Source organism: Natator depressus, chromosome 2 (assembly GCF_965152275.1).
Source record: "Natator depressus isolate rNatDep1 chromosome 2, rNatDep2.hap1, whole genome shotgun sequence".
In the NCBI taxonomy this organism is placed as follows: Eukaryota; Metazoa; Chordata; order Testudines; family Cheloniidae; genus Natator; species Natator depressus.
Window position 1 is genome coordinate 263,366,752 of NC_134235.1, and position 22,347 is coordinate 263,389,098.

The 22,347-nt window shown below is 52.2% G+C and overlaps 2 protein-coding genes across 3 annotated transcripts in view; one reads left to right on the forward strand and one right to left on the reverse strand.

Moving 5' to 3' along the window:
* LOC141981966 (uncharacterized) overlaps window positions 1–22,347 on the reverse strand; it is a 39,115-nt gene that overhangs the window by 2,542 nt on the left and 14,226 nt on the right. Inside the window, 2 exon segments of the mRNA XM_074943581.1 lie at window positions 746–1,912; window positions 3,370–3,743. Coding sequence (XP_074799682.1) covers window positions 993–1,912; window positions 3,370–3,743 — 1,294 coding nt within the window. The 3' untranslated portion in view covers window positions 746–992.
* LOC141983437 (uncharacterized) lies at window positions 6,820–21,381 on the forward strand. Of its 2 annotated transcripts, none has more exons than XM_074946584.1 (4): window positions 6,820–7,015; window positions 11,000–11,126; window positions 14,802–14,921; window positions 17,578–21,381. In XM_074946584.1, the coding sequence occupies exons 1-4, from the start codon at window positions 7,004–7,006 to the stop codon at window positions 19,950–19,952; spliced, it is 2,634 nt and encodes an 877-aa protein (XP_074802685.1). In that variant the 5' UTR covers window positions 6,820–7,003; the 3' UTR covers window positions 19,953–21,381. The 2 variants fall into 2 exon arrangements, with proteins under 2 accessions (XP_074802685.1, XP_074802684.1); XM_074946583.1 differs by lacking the exon at window positions 6,820–7,015 and adding an exon at window positions 9,004–9,414.

Sequence of the window (22,347 nt, forward strand, 5' to 3'; positions counted from 1 at the left end):
TGTCCCAAAAGGGGCTGCAGCAGACGCACCCCAACTGCCCAGCTAAGGGTATTTAACCAACAGCCTGTGAGCTGTGTCTAATTGGCAAGAAGTGAGTGCAGCTGCCCTAACCCTTAATATGGAGGAGGGGCTTACAGAGAGCCCGGATCCCAGCATCCCTGGTCTCGACTTGCTCTGAGCAGCCAGGCCAACGCCGTTTGGAAGACCAGGGCCCTTGTGGCCCACGCTGTAGAACACTGGGCCTGCAGTGATCCCAGGGCTGAATTTTGGCCAGGCCAGAACTACGGGCTTTAAGTTCCTCAAGGCTGCAATGCTCCACGACAGAGAGAAAGCGAAGAGAGCTGTTCCTAGTTTTCAGGGGTGCTTGCATTCACCGCTCCCATGGGAGACAGCGGGAGGAGTGGGTGCTCAGCACCTCTGAAAAGCAGGCCAGACAGGTCTGATCCTGCAAGATGTCAGGCGTCTCCAATGGAGGCTGAAGGGTACTGACGGGACTCAGCACTTCACAGGATCAGTCCCTACAGCAGCAATAAAGAACTTCGCCAGGAGTTTCCCTCATTGTTTAGCTCATCTGCTCCCAAGCACAGGAAGCTGAGCGAGCCGGGACAGGGACAGGGAGCTGGGAGAGGGACGTGGGTGGAAAGGGCCTCACTGGAGGGCGAGGCCATCACCATGGAGTCGGGGCGCTGGGACTTGGGATTCCTTCTGGGGCTTCTATGTGGGGTGGGCACAAAAGAGCACGAACCTGACCGACCAATGGAAAGAGGAGCTGTACAGGGGGACCCAGAGTCAGTGCGTGAAGACAATCAGTATCCCCTGTGGGGACTCCGGGGTGCATAAGGAGCGACTGAGGCCTTCTGGACACTCCGAACGTTCACATGGCGTCTCTGCCGTTCAGCCTCTCACGTCCAGTGCAGTCATGGGCCCCTCCAGGAGCTCCCAGTGGAGTTCAGAGCTATCCGCTCTGCAAAGCTTTTAGCAGGACATCAGGCTCAGGTCAGGGCTTTGTCTCCCAGGTGGGTTCTCTGGTGCGTAGTCAGGTTTATCTTCTGCGTGAAGGTTTTCCCGCACTCGGGGCACGTGAAGGGGGTCTCCCCAGTGTGGATTCTCTGGTGGATTTTCAGAGAGCCTTTCTGGCTGAAGCGCTTCCCGCAGTCGGGGCAGGCGAAGGGCCGCTCCCCGGTGTGGATGCGCTGGTGGGTGACGAGGCCACTCTTGCAACTGAAGCTCTTCCCGCACTCGTCGCAGGTGAACGGGCTCCCCCCTTGGTGGGTCTTCTCGTGTGTCACCAGGAACGTGCGCTGGCTGAAGCTCTTCCCACACTCGGCGCACTGGTACGGCCTGTCCCCGCTATGGGTCCTCTGGTGGCTGGCGAGCGTCTGCTTCTCCTTGAAGGCCTTGCCGCAGTCGCTGCATTCGTAGGGCCGCTCCTCCGTGTGGGTCCTCTGGTGGTTGAGGAGGAATCGCTGCTCCCGGAAGCTCTTCCCACACTCGGGGCAGGCGAAGGGCCGCTCCCCAGTGTGGATGCGCTGGTGGGTGACGAGGTTCTGCTTCAGGCTGAAGCTCTTCTCGCAGACGCTGCACTTGTAGGGCCGCTCGCCCGTGTGCGTGCGCTGATGGATGATCAGGTTGTGCTTGAGGCTGAAGCTCTTACCGCACTCGGGGCAGATGTAGGCCCTCTCCCCCGTGTGGTTCTTCTGGTGCCGGGTCAGGCTGGGCTGCTGGTTGAAGCATTTCCCACACAGAATGCATTTGTACTCCCGTTCCTCTGCCTGGCTGTGAATTATGAGGTTTCTCTCATCGCTAAAGCTTTCGTCGCAAGCGGGAAACGTGAATGGCCTTTCTCCGGGGGAGGGCGTCAGGTGAGTCATGAGATCCTGCTTCTGACCCGCACTCATGGGACCATCATCTCCTGGATAAACAAACACACTGCAGGTAGTAACCCAGGCCCCAGTGGAAAAGAGCCGTGAACACACCATTGGACACTGAACAGACTCCTCACGGTCACTTCCAGCATCAACAGCCATTAACTCTGCCTGAAGACAGCTGGGTTTTATTATTATTAACAACACCCCCATTCCATTGATTTGTCCACTTCTACTCAGAATAGCCCCAGTGCGGTTTACAAATATAAACGGATACAGAGATGAAAGGGATCATGCTGAAACGCAGCCTCCTCTAGGGTGGAATATGAGAGCCCTGAAACACCACACAACAACAGCTAAGCACCCAAAATGAAGACTCCAATTTCAGCTGTGGAGGGAATTTAAATAAAGACAGTGTAACCAATCAAGTCAAATTGACTCTTACCAAGCGTGCCATGGTTCCTGTAATGACTATCAGTGATCAGGGCCTGGCTGTCTTGTATACCTCACCCGAAGGATGGTACCTACAGCAACAGTGACCCGTGCATGTCTACACCCTGGTATTTTATTCAGTACTGGAGTAGAGGGAAGAGTGACATCTATTCAATCTCACCACATCTGTGTATCCTGGAAGGTCTCCAACTCTCCTAGCCTGACTGCTTCACGGGAAGGCATGAGGGGATCACAGCACACGGTGTGGGGGCTGATGGCTGGGGGGTTCCTCGTCACTGGAATACATTGCAACCGGAGGGAAGTTGTCCCTCTGCTTGAGGAGCCCTGGTATACGCTAATGCAGCTGAATTAGGGTGCCCCAGCTTTCCCCAGCAGGGGACTGCATGGAGACCCAGAGCCCAAGTGATGAAGGTACTGCCCACAAAGCGAGGCTGGTAGCAGCCAAAGTCCCCCTGCACAGTGCAGCCCCCCTGCACAGTGCAGCCCCCAGAGACTACAAGTCCCAGCATGCAATGGACCAGAGTCCCAGCATAAACTCCCCCTGCACAGTGCAGCCCCCAGAGACTACAAGTCCCAGCATGCAACGAGTCAGGCTTAGCCCTGGGCCAGCAAGTGCTGCCCGCTGGGGGCAGCCTGGGACCCCGCCCTGTGTCCGCGCGGAGACAAGGCAGCCGCGTGTGACAGCCAGGAGCAAACGCGGACTCGCCGAGCCCCACAATGCCCCCGCCAGGCGTGTTAGCCTCCCTCCGCAGCGAGCCCACGGCGAAGTGACTTGCCCGAGGCCGCGCAGCCAGGCGGTGGCAGAGCTCGCGCTCCCCGGGAGCCGGGCAGCCCGCTCGCGCCCGTGGGTGTGCGGCGTGGGCGGGACCCGTCTCCCCTCCGCTGGGCCGTGTGAATGCCCAGGCGGGTGCTGCCCCCCGACGCCCACCCGCGTTCACCCCGGTACAGCCCCACCCCCGCCCCTCGGCACGGCCACGCAGAGCAGCCAGTCACTGGGCCGGGGCTCCCTCCCACGCGCCTTACTGCGGAATCCCCCAGCGAACGCTCTTACCCAGATCCGCTTTCACTCCGGCGTGGCCGCGCGCAGACGCTGCACCGGTCCAGGACCCGCAGTGAGCGCCGGGAGGGTTGTGTACGGCAACCCAGCCCGGGCTGGTCCCCGGGAGACAGAGGCTGGGTCCCGGGTGCAACGCCCCTGGCTGCCTCGGTGCAAGCAGGCGGCGAGTTGGCTGGAAGCGTCCGACGGGAGCGGGGTTGGCTGGGCCTTCCTCGGGCGGATTCCCCGCTTCGGCTCGGTGCGCCGGGCTCGGCTGCAATGCGGAGCTGGTGCCTCGCTTCGCTTCCTTCTCCTCCCCCAGCCCCGCTCCGCTAAGAGGCTCCCCCGCGGGCAGGGGCGGAGAGGCGGCGTGTGGGAAGCAGGACAGGCTGGGTTCACACCGTACGGGCTACCCACCGGTGATGCCGGGACCTCAGCTCGCCCTTGGCGAGTCACACCGAGCCCGCTCCATTGTGCGGGGCTTCCAGCCTCACAGCCTTGCAGTGCATCCCTGGGAGCAGCTGGAGCACTTCCTGCGAGGGGAAGGAGGCTGGCGATTGCTGCGATTTCCTGTTTTATCACGGGGTGGGGACGGGATGACAGGCCTCCGCCCTGGAGAGGAGACACCGGCCAGACAAACGGTGACCCCCAGGGTCAGTCCGGAGACAAGAGCTGGGTGTATTCATAGAATCATAGAATATCAGGGTTGGAAGGGACCTCCGGAGGTCATCTAGTCCCACCCCCTGCTCAAAGCAGGACCAATCCCCAATTTTTGCCCCAGATCCGTAAATGGCCCCCTCAAGGTGCTCCAAAGCTTCTCTCCCCCCCACCAGAAGTTGGTCCAATAAAAGATATGACCTCCCCCGCCTTGTCTCTGTCACCCCCTGGGACCCACCGGCTACCACAACGCTGCCTACACACTTCTGTCCGCTGTGCGGTCATGGTATGTTGTAGTGTCCTCCCAGATCATCCCGCTTTCTGGGCCAAAGACCATCTGGTCACCGTGTGCAGAGGAATCCAGAAAGCGAGCTGCAAAGGGGTGAAATGGGTTTGTGCCTTTTATAAAAAAACATTCTAAGCTGTATTAAAAAAGGGGGTAGCCATGTTAGTCTGCATCCACAAAAACAACCAGGAGTCCGGTGGCACCTCAAAGACTAACAGATTTATTTGGACATAAGCTTTCGTGGGTAAAAAACCACTTTTTTTTATTTTGGCATCTGAAGAAGTGGGTTTTTTACCCACCAAAGCTTATGCCCAAATAAATCTGTTAGTCTTTAAGGTGCTTCCGGACTCCTCACCTCCTCTCCTTGTTTTTTACGTTAGATATTTAGCTCTTCTTTAATCTGTTTTTTTCGTGGAAGACTCTATGGATGACTAGAAAACTCTGAATCGCTGGAGATGTTCAGATACTATGATGATGAGGATGGTATAAAAAGACAAACAGAACTAGACTTATGGCACTAGAGAGACCATTCAAGTGATCCTTGATTAATTGAGTGGGGAGATAATTGTTATTCAGCACGTTTAAAACGCTTTGGTTTTTGTTTGCGTTTGTTGACACATTTAACTCAGATGCCCGAGAAACGCGTGGAAGAAAGATGTCTTTGTTAAAAATTCAGACCTGGCCCCAATCCCTTCCGTTAAGGGCTAGGGAAACTCACAATCCTTATTGGCCCCCTCTGAACACTGCTGCTAACAACACCTTCCTGCTTCAGTGGGTCATCCTGAGTTCATCCAACCCCTCTCTGTCCCTCCGCTGGCTCCCCCTTCTCCACTGCAGCCAACACAAGCTTCTTGTCTTCCTCTGTAAGGCTCTTTGTGACTTAGCCTCACCCTCTCTGATCTGGTATTTTACCCCACCTTTTCACTGACAAATAACCCAGCCTTTGCTAGCATATTGTGGAAACTGCAGAAGACATTATATACACACAGAGACCATGAAACAAAACGTCTCTGTGTGTATATAATGTCTTCTGCAGTTTCCACAATATGCTATGCATCCAATGAAGTGAGCTGTAGCTCACGAAAGCTCATGCTCAAATAAACTGGTTAGTCTCTAAGGTGCCACAAGTACTCCTTTTCTTTTTTCTTTTTACGAATACAGACTAACACGGCTGTTACTCTGAAACCAGCCTTTGCTGTCCACCACTCAGCTTTGAGCCTCAGACATGGCTGTGATTTCTTCAGCGCCACCTAGTAAAAGTTTCCCAGCAGGGGGGGATGAGGTGGATGAGGCTTTCTTCCGGCAATTCGCAGAAGCTACTAGATCGCACACCCTGGTTCTCATGGGCGACTTTAATCATCCTGATATCTGCTGGGAGAGCACTACAGCGGTGCACAGACAATCCAGGAAGTTTTTGGAAAGTGTAGGGGACAATTTCCTGGTGCAAGTGCTGGAGGAACCAACTAGGGGGAGAGCTTTTCTTGACCTGCTGCTCACAAACCGGGAAGAATCAGTAGGGGAAGCAAAAGTGGATGGGAACCTGGGAGGCAGTGACCATGAATTGGTCGAGTTCAGGATCCTGACACAGGGAAGAAAGGTGAGCAGCAGGATACGGACCCTGGACTTCAGGAAAGCAGACTTCGACTCCCTCAGGGAACTGATGGGTAGGATCCCCTGGGGGAATAACATGAGGGGGAAAGGAGTCCAGGAGAGCTAGCTGTATTTCAAGGAATCCCTGTTGAGGTTACAGGGACAAACCATCCCGATGTGTCGAAAGAATAGTAAATGTGGCAGGCGACCAGCTTGGCTTAACAGTGAAATCCTTGCGGATCTTAAACACAAAAAAGAAGATTACAAGAAGTGGAAGATTGGACAAATGACCAGGGAAGAGTATAAAAATGTTGCTCGGGCATGTAGGAATGAAATCAGGAGGGCCAAATCGCACCTGGAGCTGCAGCTAGCAAGAGATGACAAGAGTAACAAGAAGGGTTTCTTCAGGTATGTTGGCAACAAGAAGAAAGCCAAGGAAAGCGTGGGCCCCTTACTGAATGAGGGAGGCAACCTAGTGACAGAGGATGTGGAAAAAGCTAATGTAGTCAATGCTTTTTTTGCCTCTGTCTTCACGAACAAGGTCAGCTCCCAGACTACTGCACTGGGCAGCACAGCATGGAGAGGAGGTGACCAGCCCTCTGTGGAGAAAGAAGTGGTTCAGGACTATTTAGAAAAGCAGGACGAGCACAAGTCCATGGGGCCGGATGCGTTGCATCCGAGAGTGCTAAAGGAGTTGGTGGCTGTGATTGCAGAGCCATTGGCCATTATCTTTGAAAACTCATGGCGATCGGGGGAGGTCCCAGATGACTGGAAAAAGGCTAATGTAGTGCCCATCTTTAAAAAAGGGAGGAAGGAGGATCCTGGGAACTACAGGCCAGTCAGCCTCACCTCAGTCCCCGGAAAAATCATGGAGCAGGTCCTCAAGGAATCAATCCTGAAGCACTTACACGAGAGGAAAGTGATCAGGAACAGTCAGCATGGATTCACCAAGAGAAGGTCATGCCTGACTAATCTAATCGCCTTCTATGATGAGATTACTGCTTCTATGGATGAAGGGAAAGCAGTGGATGTATTGTTTCTTGACTTTAGCAAAGCTTTTGACACGGTCTCCCACAGTATTCTTGTCAGCAAGTTAAAGAAGTATGGGCTGGATGAATGCACTATAAGGTGGGTAGAAAGTTGGCTAGATTGTCGGGCTCAACGGGTAGTGATCAATGGCTCCATGTCTGGATGGCAGCCGGTATCAAGTGGAGTGCCCCAAGGGTCGGTCCTGGGGCCGGTTTTGTTCAATATCTTCATAAATGATCTGGAGGATGGTGTGGATTGCACTCTCAGCAAATTTGCAGATGATACTAAACTAGGAGGAGTGGTAGATACGGTGGCAGGTAGGGATAGGATACAGAGGGACCTAGACAAATTGGAGGATTGGGCCAAAAGAAATCTGATGAGGTTCAACAAGGATAAGTGCAGGGTCCTGCACTTAGGACGGAAGAATCCCATGCACCGCTACAGACTAGGGACCGAATGGTTAGGCAGCAGTTCTGCGGAAAAGGACTTAGGGGTGACAGTGGACGAGAAGCTGGATATGAGTCAGCAGTGTGCCCTTGTTGCCAAGAAGGCCAATGGCATTTTGGGATGTATAAGTAGGGGCATTGCCAGCAGATCGAGGGAGGTGATCGTTCCCCTCTATTCGACATTGGTGAGGCCTCATCTGGAGCACTGTGTCCAGTTTTGGGCCCCACATTACAAGAAGGATGTGGAAAAATTGGAACGAGTCCAGCGAAGGGCAACAAAAATGATTAGGGGTCTGGAACACATGAGTTATGAGGAGAGGCTGAGGGAACTGGGATTGTTTAGTCTGCAGAAGAGAAGAATGAGGGGGGATTTGATAGCTGCTTTCAACTACCTGAGAGGTGGTTCCAGAGAGGATGGTTCTAGACTATTCTCAGTGGTAGAAGATGACAGGACAAGGAGTAATGGTCTCAAGTTGCAGTGGGGTAGGTTTAGGTTGGATATTAGGAAAAACTTTTTCACTAGGAGGGTGGTGAAACACTGGAATGCGTTACCTAGGGAGGTGGTAGAATCTCCTTCCTTAGAAGTTTTTAAGGTCAGGCTTGACAAAGCCCTGGCTGGGATGATTTAATTGGGGATTGGTCCTGCTTTGAGCAGGGGGTTGGACTAGATGACCTCCTGAGGTCCCTTCCAACCCTGATATTCTATGATTCTAAGGTCCGTTGAGCTATCAGCCTCTGCCTGTATATCCCTTCCGAAAGCTCACCTCTGCTGTGATGCCTACAGAGCTCTGCCAGCTGACAAAGGGAAGGGAGAGAGGATGAAATGTACAGACAAGGTTAGAGGGCAACTTGGATGTTGTATTTATAGATTCCAAGGCCAAAAGGGACCGTTGTGATCATTTGGTCTGACCCCCTATATAATACAGGCCAGACGACAATGCCCAAAATAATTCCTAGAGAAGAGCTCTTTAGAAAAACATCCTACCTGGGTTTTAAAATGACCAGTAATAGAGAATCCACAGGACTAAATGGTGGTGAATCATCCTGCAATTTACATGGTCTAATCATATCCACGCATTTATAATATGCCCATCACCATAGTATCTAAGCAAAACCAACGCACTGGATTTGTAACGAAGCCTATACCAAGCCTCTTCCCCCCAAGTATGTTTGCACCTGCAGTATATAGTGCCAGACTGTTTGCCCCACACTTAAATCTGGGTGCAAGTACTTCACTCTCTAAATGCTGCACTACGTACCCACCGTTAAAAGGCGCCCACCAACATCGGAGGGGGGCCCTGAAAAGCTGGCTCAGACGCGTGCCCAAGTTTCACTAACTCTAGACCTCTGAGGACTCTACTCGTGCAAGGGGGCCCATGGAGGGCTGGGGGATCAGACCCCTAGTCTCCTAAATGTAAAGAGACTGATTTGTAATGCAGAGGGGACGGGCTTTGCTGGCAGTGCAAGCGTGGGAAGGTTTGCCACAGCAGCCATGCAGAAAACAAAGGGTTTACATGACTGCTCCGTGGGCTGATGGGAAGTGTAGTTCTCCCTCTCTGATAAGGTTAAACATCTGTGCTGTGATCACAGGCAGCTTCAGTACCTTCCGGGGAAGGACTACAGCTCCCAGGAATGCTTTGCAGCTCTGTAGGAGTAAAAGCCTTACAATAGAAGGGACTCTATGGGGCTAAGACAGCTGCACATGTGATCTCTGTGGGTAACTGCCTTATTCCTCAGCATCCTTAGTTTGTCAGGGTTTGCTTTAAAAAAAAATCCCTCATAGTCCTGCCTGCAGATTGCCCCCCTTTTTCTTCTATCTAATCTTTCACTGCCTTTCCTGGTAACCTGAAATCAGACCAGAGTCTCTCTGCACTGGCAGCCATTAAGAGAGAAAAAACGGGCAGCGGGAATAGGAATCTCTAAATACTGATTGATTAAAAAAAAAAACGGATCTGGGGTCCTCATGGTCTGTGGAGTTCCAGCCAAGAAAACCCATCTACACCCGGTTCATTCCAGCACCAGAGGGGAATGGCTGAGGAGATCTCCGCTCAGGTAGGACATTTACCTTGAACATCGTGTTTGCAGATAAATTAGAAATACACCGAAGAATCTGTCATGAAGCAGATGGCGCTCTCAGTTACACTGATGTAAATCCAGAGCAGCTCTACTGAATTAAGTGGAGTAGCTCCAGATTTACACCAAGATCAGGATGTGTCTCTGTGTCCTGATACTCAGCCTGAGCCAACCAGTTAGGCTGCAGCTAGGGTGACCAGATAGCAAGTGTGAAAAATCGGGACAGGGATGGGGGGTGATAGGCGCCTGTATAAGACAAAGCCCTAAATATAGGGACTGTCCCTATAAAATCGTGACATCTGGTCACCCTAGTTGCAGCCTGCAGGTTTCTAAATACATAGGCGGAGACTTGGATTTCGTTCTACTGGAGCAGTTTCTAATGAAAGGGTAAAATACCTCTCTGCTGGGACTCCACTATAAAGTCATCGATTCCAATGCCAGGCGGGACCGTTCATTGTAATCATCTCGTCTGACCTCCTGGGTAACACAGGCCAGAGAACGGCCCCAGAGTAATTCCTGGAGCAGAGCTTTTAGAAAACCCTGCCTAGGAGCAGGGAACATATATATTCAAGCTGCCCCATCTGCCCTACGCAGGAAAGCGGTGCCAGGCTGTCATATCTGAGGGGATCTGACCTACAGCACTGCATCTCTCCATAGAGCATTTGTAGCCGTCGTCAGGTGCATGTTCCATTTGAAAACGTGGCCCGAGATGGCTGAGAAGTGCACTCGGGCTGAAGAACCTCATTTTGGAGATGGGGCATGGAAGGGGATCATCTAGATTAGTTTTAGACTGGAGCGCAGGTTAGAGGCTGAACCAGGACTCGGGGTTTATATTCAGCAGCACAGAGCCCGGCTGTTCTTGTGAGATTTCATCCCCAAACGGCAGAGAACTCACGGGAGCAGCTGATCTCACAAGGCTTGTGCCACATGAGGCCAAAATCACATGAGAACAGGTTCCAGCTTCATCTTAGCCAGAAGAGGAAAATAAGACCCTGCCAGGTTTAGAATCCAACCTAGAATCAAAACCATAGGGCGAGCTTTGGAGCTGGGGATCCGTATCCAGCCCCTCGGCTTTCGAAGGGGTTTGGATCGTAGGTCCTGCAGCATTAATAGCTATGGTCTTTGGGAAGAGAATTAGAAAAATAACCTGTGGTTATGGTCACATAAATGTGTTACTGTTCTGCAAAGGCTGGGCATGTTCTTTGGAGGAGCTCAAAGTAACGATCCCTGCAGACAAACCATTCCTCGGCAAGGCAATGCCGTGTATTGTAGGTAACCAGCTCTGTATTTGCACCCACAAGACAAGGCATATGCCTGTAGCTAGTTGAAGGGCAAATGGCAGGTTTCTGGAAGGTAAGTACCGCACAAGGGTTCCAGAACTGAGCATTCTCACAATCCCGTTACAAACCCTCGGGTTCCCTGAATTTGTTCACCTGCTTCCTACTTCACACACTGTTAACCCGCCGCCCACACACACACACACAGCAGCTTTTAACCTCAGACTGATACCATTAGCCCTTCATGTTCCAGGTGGGCACTGAGCGGGTCGCTGTTTGTGTTTCAGAGGCTGGTAACATTTGAGGATGTCAGTGTCTATTTCTCCCCGGAGGAGTGGGCGATTTTGGAAGAATGGCAGAGAGAGCTTTACCGGGACGTCATGAGGGAGAATTATGAGCTTCTGATCTCAATGGGTAAAAATCAACAATCGTTTTGCCTTCACTTTATGGATAGCCTGATTCTGGGCATGTCTGGGGGGACTTCAGTTTAGTCACTTTGGACCACATTTTTAAGGGTTTGATTTCAATAAGAGTTAGGCCCGTAGGTGCTTCTGAAATCCCACTAGGTGCCGATCTGCATCTTTAGGCATCTGAATATCTTTAAACTTCTGGCCCTTTCTCTATCATGGTGAAGCTGTGGGCCTGATTCTGAGCTCAGTTACGCTAATGTAAATTTGGAGTAACTCCAGCGAGGTCCATGGAGATTCACCACTGTAAACATGGTTTAAGTGAGAGCAGAATCATACTCTGTGAATGGAAATAAGGCAGTAACATGCCTCGAATCTGACCCACTAATCTGGAAATGGGGGTGAACAGTGAAATGGCAAAGTTTACAGATGATACAAAATTATTCAAGACAGTGAAGTTCAAAGCAGACTGCGAAGAGCTACAAAGGGATCTCACAAAGCTGGGTGACGGGGCAACAACATGGCAGATGAAATGCAACCTTGACACGTGCAAAGTAACGCACACTGGACAAATAATCCCGACTGCACATCTATAATGATGGGTTCTAAATTAGCTGTTACCACTTAGAGAGATCTTGGAGTCACCATGGATAGTTCAGCTCAATGTGCAGCAATGGTCAAAAAGGCGAAGAGATTGCTAGGAACTATTAGGAAAGGAATAGAAAATAAGGTAGAACATTTCACATACCATTATGTAAGTCCCTGGTGCCCCCACACCTGCTATACTGTGACCAATTCTGGTCACCCCATCTCAGAAAGGATACAGGGGAACTGGAAAAAGTTCAGAGAAGGGCAACAGAGATGATCAAGGTTATGTAACAGCTTCCATATGAGGAGAGACTAAAAAGATTAGGGCTGTTCATCTTAGCAGAGATGACTCGTGGGGATATGATAGAGGTCTATAAAATCATGACTGGTGTGGAAAAAAGTGTTATTTGCCCTTTCCCACACTACAAAAACTAGGGATCACCCAATAAAATTAATAGGCAGCAGGTTTAATACAACCAAGAAGTACTTTGTCACACAATGCACAATTAACCTGTGGAACTCATTGCCAGGGGATGTTGTGAAGGCCAAAAATATAACTGGGTTCAAAAAAGAACTAGATAAGTTCATGGAGGATAGGTCCATCAGTCAAGATGGGCATGGATGTAAAACCATGCTCTGAAGTGTTTGCCAGAAGATGGGTGGATCACTCCAGCTGCCCTGTTTTTTACAGTTCCCTGAAGTTCTGGTACCAGCCATTGTTGGAAGACAGGATACTGGGCTAGCGGGACCATTGGTCTGACCCAGTACAGCCGTTCTAATGTTCTTAACTGCTGACTTGTGGCGTATCCCTCCTCAGTACAGTTCTCTGAAAAATGCCCTCCGAGTTGGTTTGTTTTGCAACTTTTTTTCTCAAAAAGAAAAGGAGTACTTGTGGCACCTTAGAGACTAACCAATTTATTTGAGCATGAGCTTTCGTGAGCTACAGCTCACTTCATCGGATGCAACTTTTTTTCTGCAGATCATCATCACGCTAGATGACGCGTGCAATAGAAACGCCCGTTCATTCATGCATTTACTCCAGAGCGTTCTTCCTCTAGGGTAGCCCACAAACTCACCACCATCCACCGGAACAAATATTCTCTTAAATATTCATCTTCGTTGCTGTAGAGCAGAGGTACCCTCGCTTTTTTGCTGCACCCCTTCTCCACAGGAGTCACATAACAGCCCACCCCCAAACTCCCACCCACCTGGGGCAAAAGCAACTCACCAAGCAGGGCACGTGGCTCACCCCGAGGTCAGGGCAGGACCTGGCTGGCTACGTCTCCAGAGAAGCCCACGGCAGCACAGTGCGGGACTAGACCAGGGCACCTTGTACTTCCTCCCGCTCCCCAGAGCCTCTAGCTCCTGCAGGCTCCTGCAGCACATGGTGCTGGGGCCGGTCAGGCCTGTGGGCCAGGGCAGGACAGCAGCGGGGACAGTGCACAAGGAGTCCCCAGCAGTCCGGGAGCAGGAGGAAGAAGAGAGCAGCAGGCTGCCGCCTGGATGGGGTGAGGCTGCACTCCCCCTCCCACCCCGAGTGCTAGGGGCTTCCTGCATGTTATTTTTCCACATTTAAAATCCAAGGTCCTGATCTTTCAGAGATTTCGGACCAGGAGTGGTGCTTACTCCCTTGAAAGCAGTGGAATGACTCGTGGCAGTCAGCACCACTCCCTGTAGTGAGTTGTTTGCAAGATAAAACCCTTACACACACAGCAACAGCTCCACGGACGCCAGGTGTAGCAGAGTGCGGCATGGCCCCCTTGGCTCCTGCCTCTGCTAGGTCCACAAAGTCACTCGGTGCAGTTTATTTACAGGCTTGTTCCCATCTGCAGGCAGGAGGGAAGAGCTACCTCCCTGCTTCCACTCTCTGCCTTTTCCCTGCCTTCCCCTGAGGCTTTTATACAGCCCCAGGTTAATCAGGCGGCAGCTGTCTCTGCTTCCCCAGTTAGGACCAGGTTAGCTCCAGCCAGCTCTAATTTATTCCCCTGAATGGGAGCTGGCCTGACAGAGGGCTGAATCAGCAACCCTTTGCCCAGCACCCTGTCACACCAGGGGTGTTATAATCACTGACATCAGGGGTGACTGTCCCTTATTCCACACACGCTGCGACTGGAACAATTCTCAGTGGAATACAGAAGTAGGATGTTCTACGTAACAGAGGGGTGGGTGGTGATGTGGTACTGGAAAGAGACCCTCCGGCCCACCCACCCAGCGGTGTCTGTGCACCACTGTCCCAGGCCACATCCACACCAGTGACCTGGCAGGCATGTTGCCCAGCGCCGGCCAGTCCCCCTGTGTGAGGCCACTGTATTCCCATGCCATGGACCATGTTGCCAGCCAGGCTCAGCTGCCTGGCGAGTAGGCCCCGGGCTGCAGCTGTCCAGGCAAGACACCCCCTCCCCATTGAGTCCCGTTGCTGTGTGAGGCCAGGAAGTGGATAGCACCATCTCACCTACTTCTCTTGCTGGTGAGATAGGGGGCAGGCCCGGGAGCTGCAAACGGTGCCCACCCAGACTCCTGGATTCCCTCCGATTTTGGGCACTGTCTCCCAAGCGGTTGCCATGGCACTGGCTGTCGAGGGTACCGGCCCTGAAGGATGCAGGGCAGCGCAATGGATAGCCCTATGCTACATAGGGGGCTGTATCTCTGTATCCAATCCAAGGGAGGGCGGGGGGCAGCCCACTACACAGGCTCTCTGTGGTGGGAGAGCTGTGCGGGGTGGAGAGGCATGCTAGGCCCGGTCTCTGTGTCCCAGGAGGGTAGCCCCAGCTGGAGGGAGGCCCCTGCCAACATGAGAGTCCCTGGGGGAGAAGGGGACCGGGCTGAGTGGAGAGATGCTCCCTCAGATGGGGTGGGGGCAACACACACCAAAGCAGGGGACCCTCCTGAGGGGCAGGGGAGCAGGGAAACCCACCCTTGGGAGGGAGTAGGAAGAGTGGGGCTTGCAGAAGCAAGACCCTCTCTGGGAGGGGAGTTTTCACCTTGCCAGGGGGCACATTCACCAGGAGGAGGGGACCTTGTCAAGGGGCCACAGAAGACTCTGAAGCCTGGGAGATGCAAAAGGAAACTAACTGGGTCTGCCTTGCACTCTCAGCAGGTCATTCTGTTACGAAACATGACCTCCTGCCACGGACCGAGCGAGGGGAGGAGCCGCCACGTCCCAGGGCGTGGAGCGACGCAGAGGAAAAGGGGACTCTGCAGAGCTGCTTCACAGGTGAGGGAGCAGACCTGCTCCAGAACGCACAGGTGTAGGCCCTGCCGGCCCTAGCCCACGGAAATGGGCTCACAGCTTCCTAGGGAGGAGCTGCATTTAAACACGAAGCTTTGAGGGCTGCTCCACTGGTTCTTTCTTGGCGGATGCCGCCAGGGCAGAAACGGAGCGAGGCCACCATTCCACGAGCTCTTCAGGTTACAGGGTTTCTCTTCCGAGCTTCAGATTTTTACCTCTTCGTTGTCACATCTTGGTGGGCTGAGCTCTCAAATGCCATTCAAAGATTTTGTTCACCTAGAGCTTCTTGAATTTTTTGCTACAAATTTAGCACCTCGTCGGTTAATCTCGCTCTCAGATCCATCCTCCGTTTCTTCAAATGGTTCGTTATTCTCTGGGCAGTGGGGGTGTAGCGACACGGGACTCACTGGCACAGCACCTCCCACTGGTCATCCTGGGAATTAGCTCTCCAGAGCACCCCCCACAGGCCAGGGTCCTGCTTGCCTCAGGCCCCCATGTCCCCCCCAGACCCCAGTGCCCCTCTACATCAGGGTTCTGCCCCCTGCAGTACCCCTGCACACTGGGTCTCCCCTCCCCAGGGAATCCCCACCCCCTATCCCCACCTTGCCTCAGCAGCTACTGCCAGTCCTCACCTAGCCCCCACACACTGGGGCAGACTGCAGTCATCATCGGCAAGGAGGGTTTGGACCTGCTGTCTTTGCCTAACCTTGGGCTGCCCCTTTGCAACCCCAGTACCTGCTTTAGACCTTCAGCAAGGCCTGCAGGCTGGGGGTTTTCCAGCCTGGAGCCCCCCAGCTCCTCTGGCCTTTCCCCAGCCCTGCTCCACTCTGGGTACCCTGTTGAGCTCTCAGGCAGCCATGCCCATCTCTCTCCACAGCTAGAGAGAGACTGCCTGAGCCCCTGGCCCACAGCCTTTTATAGGGCCAGCTGTGGCCTGATTGGGGTGTGGCCCCAGCTGTGGCTGCTTCCCCATCAGCCTAGCCCTTGGCTCGCAGCCCCAGCTCTCTCCCAGGGCTGGCTGTAACCCTTTCAGGCCCAGAGCGGGTGACCACCCCGCTACAGGGGGCCTATCGTTTTCAGGCTGTTGGCTGTTTGCAAACTGTTCATTTTGATGATTTCGATTCATTATTAGTGCTTCTTATAGTGCTATGTGGTTGGGAAAATTAAGACACATGATATTGTGTGTGCTTCCTGTCTGGGAGAATAGCAAATAAGAAATCAAGAATAGCACATGATTAATAGCACGCTTTCTGGTGTGGTTTCAGAGTAACAGCCGTGTTAGTCTGTATTCGTAAAAAGAAAAAAGAAAAGGAGTACTTGTGGCACCTTAGAGACTAACCAGTTTAAACTGGTTAGTCTCTAAGGTGCCACAAGTACTCCTTTTCTTTTTTCTTTTTACGAATACAGACTAACACGGCTGTTACTCTGAAACCTGTCATTATGCAAGGCACTGCATTTAGCCGCATGGAGTGGAAATCTATCTAAACTGGTTAGTCTCTAAGGTGCCACAAGTACTCCTTTTCTTTTTTCTTTTTTCTGGTGTGGATTTTCCTACTCAATCTTTTCTGTGAACATTTTTGGAATTTCGGGTAATTTTTACAATACGGTAGACTCTCAGAGTTACGAACACCAGAGTTACGAACTGACCCGTCAACCACACGCTGCATTTGGAACCAGAAGTGCACAATCAGACAGCCGCAGAGACCTTGAAAAAAACCCCACCAAAGACAGTACAGTCCTGTGTTAAACGTAAACTGCTAAAAAAATAAAGGGAAAGTTTAAAAAAAAAGTTTTGACAAGGCAAGGAAGCTGTTTCTGTGCTTGTTCCATTTAAATTAAGATGGTTAAAAGCAGCATTTTGCTTCTGCACAGTAAAGTTTCAAAGCGGCATTAAGTCAATGTTCAGTTATAAACTTTTGAAGGAACAACCCTCAGGCTTTGTTCCGAGTGACGAACATTTCAGAGTTACGAACAACCTCCCTTCCCGAGGGGCTTGTAACTCTGCGGTTCTGCTGTATGTGACAGTCATCTTAATCTTCCTAAGTAACCAGCAGTGCGACCTTCTGGCTCACTGCAAACTGATGTGACCTGACAGCATTTTTTAAAATCTATCTTTCATACATGCCACCTAGTGTTCAAATAATAAAGACGATCCTGGGAGCAATTTTATCTGTAACCAGCAAATTCTAAGAAATCTTGGAAAGGAGGAAGCAGCATGTATAGTGGGAGTACAGTCTCCTGAGTTGTGTTCCCAGCTTTCTGTCACTAACCTATTGTGTGACTTCTGCCAAGCCACTTGATCTCACTGTGCCTCAGTGAGCCACTCTGTAAAACGGGTATGATACCAATACTGCTTACCTACCTATCTCACAGCATGGGTTTGGGGGACTAGATAATGCCAGTAAAATGCTTTGAGATCCTAACATGGAGGCAACATCCTGTTGGCACGATGACTTCCTACAAAAGTTCAAAATCTTTTAAACTTTGTATCTGTAGACATGGAGGTGGTACAAGGGGCCTATAACCAGTGCTGCTGTGAGACACACCTTCATGGGATTACACTGGAAATCAGACAGAGTTGATATTAAGAGTTTTACCTTCCCTTGCAATAATATTCTGAACTCTTGTCTCTGTGTTGTAGATGATGACAACTTTACTATAAAATCAGAACCACCTGACCCCTTACCAGAGAGATCAGAAGAGAGTCTCTCCATGTCTCCAGACTGGAGAAACGCCTACAAGATCCAGTGCAAACCACAAAGGCAACAGATGTACCATGCAGAAGCCAAGCATGAGAAGCTAACTACAAAATTAGAGCCAAGTGAGCCCTCATCAGAAAAGTCTGAAGAAGATCTTTCCACATCTTCAGACATCTACAGGATCCAGTGCAAACCAGAAAGGCAGCAGATGAACCCCACCGGAGCAGAGAATGAGAACCTTACTGTGAAATTAGACTCACCCGAACTATCACCGGAACAGTCCAAAGACACTGTTCTTGAGTCTTCAGACTGGGACAGCATCTTCAGGATCCCTTGCAAATCAGGAAGGCAGCCAGTGAGCCTCACTGAAGCGACCCATGAGACCTCTGCTATAAAACTGGAGGTACTGGACCGATCATCAGAAACACGCCAAGAGAACGTGGCCATGAATCCAGACTGGGGGAATGTCTGCAGGGTCCCATGCAGATCACAAAGGCAGCTGAGGAGCACTCTAGAGGCTGAGGCTGAACAATCCAGCTTTGGCAACATGGAGAATTTTGCACTTTTCCAAGGACACCTGAAGAGAGAAATGCCATACGTGTGCATGGAATACAAAGACAACTTTGCGGATCAGGTTGGCCTGGAACCACACCAGGGAAAGCTCCCACTGGAGGCTCCATTTAACTGGACTGATTGCGGCAGCAGCTTTGGGACGATGTCCCTTCTCATGACTCATCAGGAAACCCACATGGGAGTGAGGCCGTACATCTGCACCGAATGCAAGAAGGGCTTCAATCACAAACAAGACTTGATACGGCATTACCGTATCCACACGGGAGAGAGGCCCTATCAGTGCACTGAATGCGGGAGAAGCTTCATCCAGAAAACGCACCTTATAACGCACTTCCGAATCCACACGGGCGAGAGGCCGTTTCCATGCACCGAGTGTGGGAAAAACTTCAGGAAAAAAACCCACCTGGTGCGGCACCAGAGGACTCACTCAGGAACCCGGCCGCTTCCCTGCTCTGTATGCCAGAAGAACTTTAGCCACAAGCAAGATCTCGCCAGGCACCAGCAGATCCACACAGAGGAACGGCCGTTCACGTGCACCGAGTGTGGGAAGAACTTCAGCTGGAAGAAGAATCTCATCACCCACCAGCGTATCCACACAGGGGAGCGGCCCTTCAGCTGCGTCAAGTGTGGGAAAAGCTTCAGCTGGAAGAAATACCTCATCACGCACCAGAAGACCCATGAGGAGAAGAGACTGTACAACTGCCCTCACTGCGACAGGAGCTTCTGCCAGAAGTCCGTGCTCACCATGCACCAGAAGACGCACCTCGAGAGGCGATCCTACACCTGCGCCATTTGCCAGAGGAGCTTTGGCCACAAGCAGGACCTCATAAGGCACCACCGGATCCACACCGGAGAGAGACCCTTCGCCTGCAGCGAATGCGGGAAGAGCTTCAGCCAGAAGACTCACCTGGTTACCCACTTCAGGATCCACACAGGCGAGAGGCCGTTCCTGTGCAGCGAATGCGGGAAAGGGTTCAGCAAGAAAACCCACCTGATGAGGCACCAGCAAATCCACACAGGGGAGCGGCCCTTCAGGTGCACCCAGTGCGACAAAGGCTTCAGCTGCAAGAAGAACCTCCTCACCCACCAGCTGATCCACTCGGGGGACGTAACCCTCTATGCCTGCGCCGAGTGTGAGAAGAGCTTCACCTGGAAGAAGAACCTCATCACCCACCAGAAGATCCACGCTGGGAAGAAGCCATTCATCTGCACCGAGTGCGGGAAGAGCTTCAGCCAGAAAACCCACCTGAACGCCCACCAGCGCATCCATACCGGAGAGCGGCCCTTCCCCTGCGCCCAGTGCGGGAAGGCCTTCAGCCAGAAGTCCATCCTCATCACACACCAGAAGACCCACCTGGGCAGCCGGCCCTACGCCTGCACGGAGTGCGAGAAGAGATTCAGCCACAAGCAGGACCTGAAGAGACACCTGAGGATCCACACAGGAGAGAGGCCCTATGCATGTACCGAGTGCGGCAAGAGCTTCAACCAGAGGACACACCTCATCACGCACTACAGGATCCACACCGGGGAGAGGCCCTTCCCCTGCGACCTCTGTGGGAAGCGCTTCAGCAAGAAAACACACCTCATGAGGCACCAGAGAGTGCACGCAGTGGTAAAGCCGCACGTGCGCTTACTCAACATGGGGGCCATCGCCATGGGGAGCCAGCTTTCGGTCTCGGTTGGAAGTCCTATCTCCCTCGGGGATCCGCTGAAGGAGGAGACCATATACGTTTACCAGCTGTGAAAGAAGAGCAACAGTAGACATCTGCCCAACGGAGCTGAGCAAGGAAGGTGCAAGGAAGAAGCTTCTTGTAAAATAACCACTCAGAATCCAGACACTGCTGAATGTGAGAGAAGCTTCACTCTTGCTGCACAGCAAGGCCACATGCCTGGACCCAGTGTGCAGGAGCAGGTCCAGTCTAACCGTCCAGCTCCTGTTCCCACCAGCAAATGCGCACAGAGCAGAATCCGTGTCTCTTTATCAGGCTGAAGTCTGCAGATAAACTTCGTAGCACTCTAGGGACCAGCCTAGCGCTGGGACCCTAGAGGAAAGGTTCGTCTCCTCTCTAAGGTTAATTAGTGGCCTCACACAAAGAACATCCTTTGGCCCAAATTTGCAGCAAGTTGCCTTAGTTGCACATGCAGAAGTTGAGTGCATCTGTCTGTGCCCCCGAAAGTGCATCAGCCTACGCAAGACGAGCAGCTGCCTGCACAAAGCACGCTTGGGGTGCAGTACTTGTGAGCACTGTTAAAGAGTCCCCCTGGAAACACGTCCCTTTGTATCCTGGATGTGAGAAGAACGTCCATCACAACTGGACATTTTAAAGATCACAAGACAGTCCACATAGACATTCACGGGAATCTGCCGGGAGGAATATAAGCTTCACTACTAGGTCCTGCTTCAGTCTACTCTGCAGATCTGAACCAGGAGAGCAAAGACAGAACTGCAATGAATGTGTGAAAAGCTGCTATCGATGTTTATATGTAAATTTCAAATGGGATCATCGCAGGAATCAACAAACCACAAAGACTGCCCTCAGTTGTACAGTAACCCCTGAAAACGTGAGAAATGGGGGGACACAGTGTCCGGCATGTAGAACATTTTCAAAAGAAGAGGAGTAAAGGAATAACCAAGATACCCTGTTATCACCTCTGTCAGCCACTCACCCTACACCCGGTATCCGCAGGGTGGCAGAGGACACTGAACACGAGTTGGCAGGAAGCCGTAGTGGGAAACAGTTTCGAACAGAACCATCATTTCTCCTTGAACTGCTCCTGGAAATACTGGAGTGTATTTCAGTGGCGCATCAGCACACGCTGCAGTGACCAAACCAGGGGCTTTCCGTTCAGCCAGTGGGAATGTCTACCTAGCTTTCTCTCATTTGGCTCGTACATCCACAGCAGAGAGCAGCTCGATGGGATTCAGAACCGGGCGCACCATGAGAATCCGAGCACTGTCTGCTTCCCCACAGGGACCCAGGGCTGTTATTGCAGATGTTAGATCTAGCTTGCAAAACGAGCGTGCTGAGTATCAGACACGCTCACCACCGTCTAGCCATGACACACTAACAGGGCTTAAATTCGTCCAGAGCAGAAATATTGGTAAATATTCCCGAGCCCCAGCGCACCCTGTGGGGTGGAGCCCCCGCCTGCCCTGAGACCTGGTGTGCCCCCCCCCACCCCCGTCGCTGCTATATCCCAGAGCCCCGCCACAGGGCAGAATCCCCGAGCTCGCCCCACCAGCCCAGTGGCTGGAGCCCTGAGCCTCCCCTCCACCATGCTGGGCCCTGGAGTTTTTATAGCATGGTGGGGGGAGGTGAGGGGGGCTCTGGGAAATAATCTATAAGAATTTAGCTCTGCCCACTAATCCTGCAGCCTCTGTAGTATTTAGATATTCTCTGCTTCTGTGGATGACTTGTTCAGAAGCAGAGAATATCTAAAGTCGCATTCAGTGTCCTGCGTAAAGCGCAGGTACCTTGTTGTGAAAGGGATGCTACGACTGGTGTTACAGCACTTACCGCTCCCAGGCGGTCTAGGGGCCAGTCTGAGCTGTCCAGCGTCTAGCGGCTTGTCTCTTCTCCCCACATCGCTGGAGTATCTGAAAGCCTCCCAGTAAAACCAGCCCCCCTATTGCTGCCATTGGAGGGTTTAAGGGCAGGTTGGACAAACCCTGTCAGGGATGGTCTAGTTATTATGCAGTCCTGCCGTGAGTGCAGGGACTGGACGAGGTGACCGCTCGAGGGCCCTTCCAGGCCTGTGGTTCTATTTCTTTCTTCCGTCCCTGCAGGCGAGAAGCAGGTTTGGTGGACACGGACACACACACACAGCCTGGGGCAAATAAAGAACATGGGTTTAATGTTGTGCAATGTAATATACGTGGGGGGAAAGTTACTGAGAAGGGGACTGTAGAGATCCGTGAGCTCAGAAAATGCCTGCCTTGGTTTGTAAAGGCAGCGCGGCATGAAACGGCAGGAAATCCCCTCCTGTCCCTGCACGTTGTAACGCTCACTGAAAGGGCTTCCCTCCTGCCACGCTGAACCTGCAGCGTCAGGGGCTGGAGTTTGCTGCTCATTGTAAATGGAGCGAATTTGATCTGGAACCCACTGAGGCAGAATCAGCGTTAACTGCCCCACCCCCCA